Here is an 8,133-nt window from a genome sequence, read left to right as displayed (position 1 = left end):
AAAACTTGGTTTTGAAAAGATAGACAGTTTTTTACTTTCTAAAGAAATTTTTACGAAGTTGAAGGAATGTTTGGAAGTTCTATCTAATAAAAAGTTTTTACAGTATATCGCTGAGCATACTGATCAGGATATTTTATAAGATAACAGTATGAAATTTTTTTGCAAAGCTAAGATTTATACTTAGAAATATAAAAAGATGAAATTATTCTTGAAGCAATCAATACTGGTTGATAACCGAAGGTTTCATCCTGAAACCCAGGACCCATCCACCGTCAGCTATCAAATTGTTTAGATACAGAAATATAAATTGTTCATAAAAACATAAAATTGTTCGAATAATTCAAAGGAAATAAGCTCTAGGGGGTAGTGCCTTCTTGGTCCATAGTGGTTTCAGCAACATCCGTCTTGGGATCCGCCTCAGTATCCTTCTCAGCATCGGTTGCTTTTTCGACTGTTTTGGAAGGTTCATCGACAGTCGATTTGGAAGAGGTGCCGCCAAGGTTCTTTAGCTTGGTCTCCCAAGCACCAACATCCCAAGAAGGGCAGTCGAAACCTAATGTTTTGGCTTCATGAGCCATCTTCAACCTGGCTTGGAGGAGAGAAATGACGACGGAACTTTTGAGGCTTTCCCGGTAGCTGACCATATCCCGTTCATACTGCACATGGGCGGCTTCCAGATCGGCCTGGGCTTGAAGAGTAGCTTTGTTGAGAGCAACTTGGTGTTCTTGGGTCATAGCTTTGTATTTCTCCTCGTAATGACGAGATTTGGCGGCCGCAATCATACCTTGGTCGGAGATTGTGATTTCTGCTTCCTTTAGTTTAGATTCAAGTGTCTTGTTGAGCTTGCAGGATTCTTGATATAAGTTAACCAAGCGCTCAAGACCCTACAAAGGTAAGATGATAGGTATTAATATTGATAAATCTTTGATAATAATGTAAATTGCAGGATATGATATGAGAATACTGACCTGGTTAAGAAAAGAAGTCATAAACCCGCTAGCTTCAATGAACCCGTGCTTCTCGTAAGGAAATGTGTCAGAAATGACAGGGGAATCAGGTTCTTTCCTTTTGCAGGAACTTGAACTCCGGGGTTTGGTAGCCGGTGAAGGTTTAGGAATGATGATGGCTTTGGAGATGCTGGGTTTGGATGTAGCTGTGGTCTTGGGGCTAGGTTCTTTCTTGACCTGGATCTGGTCAGAATAGCTGCCCAATTCGTCAAGATCAAAGACTTCAGGGATCTTAGCTGGTGCTGCATAAAGGGAAAAGTTTTACTCTTTATCTTATCATTATACTGTTGCGACTAATTATTTTGAAAGAAATTCTTACCAGACATCTCGGATGATGAGTATTGGCTGGAACTCGGGACGTGTGTGGTGAAAGTCCTGTCTATTGCAGGTAACCGGTAAACAGTATCGATTCTCTCTTCTGACTCAGCGGTAGGGGGAGCAACTTCCTTGAAGTTCACTGCATAAAGATCAAAAAGAAGAGTATTAATAGAAGATAACAATTAAATGGTCTATGAGGATATTTATGATCCTACCGGTGGTTAACCACTCCACCGGAAGGCTGGCACCCTCAGCAATGGAGTCTCGTTTGACAAAGAAAAATTTGCGCTGCCATCCGTCTTCGTTTTTGGTGGCCTTGAGAATCAAGGGTTTGCTGGATGTCGAGAAGAGCAAGAATCGGCTAGAGCCGTGGGATCGGAGGCGATAAGCAATAGGCAAATCCTCGATGCGAAGGTCGGAACAATGGAGATTTTTGATTTGGTTAAATACAATTAGTACTCTCCAAACCATGGGCATGGTTTGGGCAAAAGAGATGCCGGTGGTTCGAAAGAATTGCATCATGAATTCAGGAAAAGGGTATCGAAGACCTAGTGAAAAGGGATATGCTGGAAAACAAACCCATTCAGTGGAAGAAACATCCGATCGGATTGACCGATCGAATGGTCTGAAGACTGTGTTATCAGGGAAAGCGCCGGAAGCTCTTAAAGCTGCAATGTCCGCGTTGTCAAAAGCACAGATCTCCTTTTCGGGATTTTTAAGGAGATTCTGCTGGGTGAAGGTCTCGGCATCCATTGCAAGTAAGGTGAAGTAAATTGACAGGAAGAAAATCAGAAATGGAGAAATTACCTGAGGATTCTGTTGAAGATATCTGCTTTTCAAACAAGAAAAGAGAAGATATAGGGGCATCGTGGATCTCCATTGAGTAAAAAACGCGTTGGAAGTTACGATGTGATCTTGACCGTCGCTTCGTTTTAAATGCCTTGAGTTATGGGATAAGATTTTTGAAATATATCCGTTGGATTGGTATACCAACCGATATATTTGGGGACAATTGTTATGGCTCATTTTCTAAGCATACATATCCTGACCAATATCCTGCCTTTGTTTGTTTATTTGTGACCAGGATGCTGGAAGAGGATATTGCTAACATCTTGGGCGATATCCTGAGGTTTATTAATTAACCACGTGCAGGTTAAAGGCTGAGACTTGCTAACGGTCAAGAGGACTTCTTCTCCTTAGGACTCGGACGAGTTTGTTGAAGGAGAGACGTTGAGCCCGAAAGACCAGGTCTACAACGTTCGATGATGGAATATTCGGTGGATCCCGGAAGTTTAGGATAGTTTGTTATTTTATCTTTACCATAAATAGATGGGGGCGGATCAGTTTAAGGCACACAATCTCCACTAACACTCTCGCATACTTTCACTTTCTAGCTCATTGCAAACAACACACTTGTATTCAAATTTCGTTGTAACACTTAGTCGATCCGCACCACATCCTGCACTGTATCCTGATATTTGAAGCAATAGAAGAACAAGGCAGCTGCGATTGTCAGCTCCCGAGGTTTTATGCCGGCGATCTAGATTGATCAAGGGCTTTCCTCGTACATCTCGTGTCATTTACTTTACTTTTTTGCTCATTGTTTGATCACAGATACGACTCTATATTCTGAGCCGTATCCTGAAACTTTTTTTGCAAATAACTCAATTAACATATTTTTGAACACATTCTCTTAGCACACTACCTCACTTAACTAATTTGATCACTTAATTGCTTTGGTAATTTTTGACCAAAACACTTACTATCTGTTAATTATTCAAATTATGGCATTTTCATTGACATGTTTTAGGAAGATAGTAACATCAATTCTTGTTATTGTTTATTATTCAACTAATGTCGTTTTCATTATGGAGTATTCATCATGGCGTTTTCATGGATTTCATGGAATAAGCAAGTAGGTGTTTTTGAATAAGCAATATTAAAATTATAGAATTGCTGCCCCATGAATTGCTTACATTTTATAATTTTAATATTGCTTACGTTTTCATGGATTTCATGGATTTCATGATCATAACCCTTAGGTGTTTTTGAATAAGCAAGTAGTTTGCAAAAGCTTCTTGCTGCAGTTTCACATTTTTGCATATATTAGTATCGCGTTTTGTCAACATAGTTTCTACATAAAAAGTTCTTAAGATACCAACTTTTCCACCCATCCATCATACCTTTTTTTGATGCTGAGTGTATCCCCTCCAGTGCTGTTATCCAATACATCAACTCTACTGGGTTTTATATTGAAGACCATATCAACTCAGCTGGGTTTTATAGAAATATCTTTGCCATATTATTGGCAAGAAGACCATATCATATTAATTTATCTTTCTGTCTTTCCAGTCTTCTTTGAAATGGGCGAGTTTCAAAACCAAATCCATGTTGTTGTTGAATTCTTTGTATCAATAACTCGCTGTCATTATATGCGTGGGCATATTCTGTAATTTTGAGGAACCATAATTTTAACAACAAAACAAAGTCATAATATAATTGCATCAATTAAATATAGCAAAAGAGTTACCAACATTATTTTTATGCAAAATAATCTTGAAGGTGATTCTGGAGCCTTGTATCTTTCTTCATAGTTCGGGATATGCCCCCAACTTTGAATAATGAAAACGTGTGCATAGAATCCTGGTCTCATGCTCTCACAAATCACCCCTGAGAGTTCTGACACTCCTTCAATCTTGAACATGCTACTAGGTTAAAAAAAACAACATATGGCGTTTTAGTTATGCAAACTCATTTTAATATAAGACATGGCGTTTTGGGTGTTTACATGCATATGCATGTATATTTTTAACATAAAAAATGCAAAGTTTGGCGTTTTTAAGAGAGAGAAGTGTTCCAGTCACCACATCCAGTGAATATGTATGGGAAATGTTGTTTTCTTGTGTTGCCCTTGCTGCATGTATAACCACTTGCCGCCTGACATAAGGTGATAAACATACCATACTCTTCTTTGATTCTCTCTTCTCCTTTTTACAGTCTTTTCCTTTTTATTTTCATCATCTTCATCGTCTTCTTCATGTTCTTCATCACCAGGAAGATTTTTTGGGTTTAAAATTGTGTTATATTGCATCAACTTTGTGATGTCTGGCATTTTGTCCTCATCACCCTTCTCCTGCACATCTGCCCTATTTGGCGTTTTGGTTGGTGATGTGTCAGTGGCTGTCACACCCCAACCGATGGCGGAATCATCAGAGTGAGATGAAAAAGATTGCTCATCATACATAACGCTATTGGCGACAATAATTAATTCAAAACCGATTTCATATCATAACAAAATTGTCAAATTACAACATGAAATTCAAAGTACAACAAGAAAGATAATACAACAAGTTCAAATAACAAAGTAACAAATCTAGTAAATTCAAGTGCGTTTCTAGTGTCGTCCCTACTAGATTTCGTCATAATCAACCTCATCAACCTGCAACATGTTAACTAAGTATAGTTCAACACAAAAATTCATTGGCGAGTACACAAGTTTATCTATATAAGTATAAGTAAAAAAAGTTTAAAACGAATCCACATGTAAACCTAAGTTATTCAAGATCAACATATCATGGCATGCAATATTCTAATCAACCCTCTGTTTACGCAATAAAGAATGAAATTTAACATGACCTCTCGTTCACGGGTGGTGCGTTAATCCTATAGCGCTATACATGTTAAATGGAGGCTCGTACAAATCTAATGACTATAGTATCGCATAAGAATCAGCCAAGATTATGTATCAAGTATAACAAGTAGTTTTCATGTATAAGGATTGTTTTGTGCATTTGCATAAAGAATACGGTATTGTGATTTTGATAAGGTAAACATATTGCACCCAAAAAGTGTAAAAATGAAAAGGGGTCAAGTGTACTCACGGTTTTGCAAGCTTCCACTTGATAATCCGTGAAGAGTTGTTAGTTTGGAGGTAGAACATCTAGTCCTTCTACACGAGGAAACATAGGTGTGTGAGTAATTCGGATGATGACGGAGGATTAGGAATTTTACATACACCAAAGTATGTATGCAAGGAAAATAATCAGCTAGACTTAATACTCGTTTTTGACACTATAAAACCCATGGGGTTAGAATGATTTCATGGGTTAAAATACCCATTAGAATCGTAACGAGAGTTTAAGCACTTAGATGATGTAACCTAGTACCATGACGAATAATCATGTGGTTATCATCAAGGGTTCGGTTTATGTGTTTTATATATTCTATATAGTAGTTAGTATAAGTTTAGTCCAACAAGTATCGGAAGAATTTCATATAAGTCATGCAAGGAGGTAGGAGGATAACCTTCCATTTAAGACCTCTTTCTTAGATTTCACCAACGCAAAAGTTGTTACAAGAACAACAAGGATGGTCATGAATACAATAAGGAATTAAATATACACACTCTACTAAGGGAAAGCATCAAGTGAGGTGTGGATTGGTAGTAGGATAGCCAAAGCTTCCCAAGTAATCATACTATACAAGCTCAAGTCTTGTTCAACACTTGTGGGTTAAAACGCTTTTAAAAACAGAAAGTTTAGAGGAGTAAAACACCTCTGAATTTGTATATAACAACCTTGTTTGTAAGCACACTAATCATAGACTTGATTAGTGGCATAAGGACATAGGTTTGTTGAAGAAAAAACAAGTTTAAACTATGTTTTATAAAGTTTTTTTTCAAAACAGAAAGTTCTTACACTTTTAACCTCAATGTGGTGATGTTCCATCTTTGGTTTTCCATGGAAAACCTATGGAAACACTCCTAGAGGTGTTCCAAGTGTTAAGAAACAAGAAGAAGTGAAGAAGATGGAAGATAAGTGAGTTTAGAATCACTTTTATAAATTGCCTTGAATCTGACTTTTGCTACTGTTTTGGAGTGATAAGAGAGTGAGATTAGTGTGTTTGCAAAGTGGAAAAAGTATGGGAATGAGTTGGGTTTTATAGGAGGTGATTAGGGTTAAGTTAGGTGATTAATAAATGCAAGAAACACAACAAATAACACAAAAATGACCAATCTTGGAGCTGGAAACAACTCACTGTCGGATTGGTGGTCTCGCGGCACGCGACTGAGAGAGGGTCTCCCCATCGCACAGCGCAACGGGCCTCATTTCCGGAAAACAACTTTGTAAATTGGCAATTTTGGTCCCTTTAGTTATTTAGGTTAGGTTTTATGGTATTTTATGAATAAGAGGCATACCATAAGGGTTTTAGTTATTTAGGTTAGGTTTTAGTTATTTAGGTTAGGTTTTATGGGTTTTTAAGTATCATTTACATAAAAACAAGTATGGACAAGTATGATTAAGTATATGTATCGTAAATAAGTATCGTATACGTTCAAATCACATATGTATTTGCAAGTTTAGAACGTTTTCACAAGAATTACGAGTAAGGATTCGATGTTCAATGAATTCAAACGTATAAGCATATATGAATAAATAAAGTATAAATAGTAAGAAATAAACGCATTTTATTATGATCCAAGTCTCGGAATTTACAACGATACAACGAAAAGACGAAATACAAGAATACAAGATTTCCAAAAATAGAAATACGAACATACTTTCTAATTAAGGAAAGTACAAAAAAGCAGGGCGTTACAGTCTCCCCTCCTTTAGGAAATTTCGCCCCAAAATTTAGGAAGATGCAACGAACAGGTGCAGATACTTAGTCTTCATATCACTTTTGAGTTCCCAAGTAAATTTACCGCCACATTTTCCTTCCCATCGAATCTTAACGATAGGAATTCCACTGCACCTCAATTACTTGACTCCGTGATCCATGATCTCGACGTGTTTCTCCATGAAGTGTAAGGTCTCATTGATTTGAAGATCTTCGAGTGGAACTTGAAGTCCTTCTTCAGCTAGACACTTCTTTAAGTTTGAGACGTGGAAGATAGATGAACGTTGTTAAGTTCTTCAGGTAGGTCCAGTCAATACGTAACCTTGCCAATCCTTTCTAGAATCTTGAAAGGACCTAGGTAGCGAGGAGTGAGTTTCCCTTTCTTACCAAATCGAACTACGTCTTTCCAAGGGGATACCTATCTAGAATTCCAAAGGCTTGCGACGCTTGTCAGCGTAACTTTTTTGTCGGCTTCTGGCTTTCAGCAAATTGTCTCGAACCTGTAAAATCTTATCCGTCGTCTCTTGTATAAGCTCGGGATTGGTGATTTAAGCTTCTCCTATCTCATGCCAAGAAATAGGCGAACGACACTTACGACCATACAATGCCTTGAATGGTACCATTTGAATACTCGCGTGATAACTGTTGTTGTACGAGAATTCGATCAAAGGCAAGTGCATATCCCAGTTGCCACCAAAATCGATTACGCATGAACGAAGCATATCTTCTAAGGTTTGGATAGTATGCTCGGTTTGTCCGTCAGACTGAGGATGAAAAGCGATGCTAAGGTTAAGAAGAGTACCCATAGCAGATTGAAAAGTTTGCCAAAGACGAGATGTAAAGCAACCATCACGATCAGAAATGATATCAATGGGGATACCATGATGACAAATGATTTCATCCGTGTAGATACGAGCCAATTTCTCGACTTTGAAATCTTCACGAATGGGGAGAAAGTGAGCTGATTTGGTCAATTGATCGACGATCACCCAAATACTGTCATGACCAGATGAAGTACAAGGAAGTTTGGTGATAAAATTCATTGCAATGCTCTCCCATTTCCAGACATGAATTTTTGGTTGTTCGAGCAAGCCAGAGGGACGTTGGTGTTCCGCTTTAACCTTGGAACAAGTGAGACATTTCGCAACAAAGGTGGCGTTATATTTCTTCATCCCAGGCCACCAATAGG

The 8,133-nt window shown here is 38.0% G+C and overlaps 1 protein-coding gene across 1 annotated transcript; it reads right to left on the bottom strand.

The window, feature by feature from the left end:
• Positions 1–292: 292 nt before the first annotated feature.
• LOC118491543 lies at positions 293–1,796 on the bottom strand. The gene is made up of 4 exons (XM_035989395.1): positions 1,541–1,796; positions 1,327–1,464; positions 969–1,249; positions 293–884 (listed from the first exon to the last, which is right to left on the bottom strand). The coding sequence occupies exons 1-4, from the start codon at positions 1,794–1,796 to the stop codon at positions 357–359; spliced, it is 1,203 nt and encodes a 400-aa protein (XP_035845288.1). The 3' UTR covers positions 293–356.
• Positions 1,797–8,133: the final 6,337 nt, after the last annotated feature.

The sequence above is a fragment of the Helianthus annuus genome, chromosome 4 (genome assembly GCF_002127325.2).
Source record: "Helianthus annuus cultivar XRQ/B chromosome 4, HanXRQr2.0-SUNRISE, whole genome shotgun sequence".
Classification (NCBI taxonomy): Eukaryota; Viridiplantae; Streptophyta; class Magnoliopsida; order Asterales; family Asteraceae; genus Helianthus; species Helianthus annuus.
Note: the sequence above shows the minus strand (reverse complement) of the source record. Positions and strands in the feature narration are given on the sequence as shown.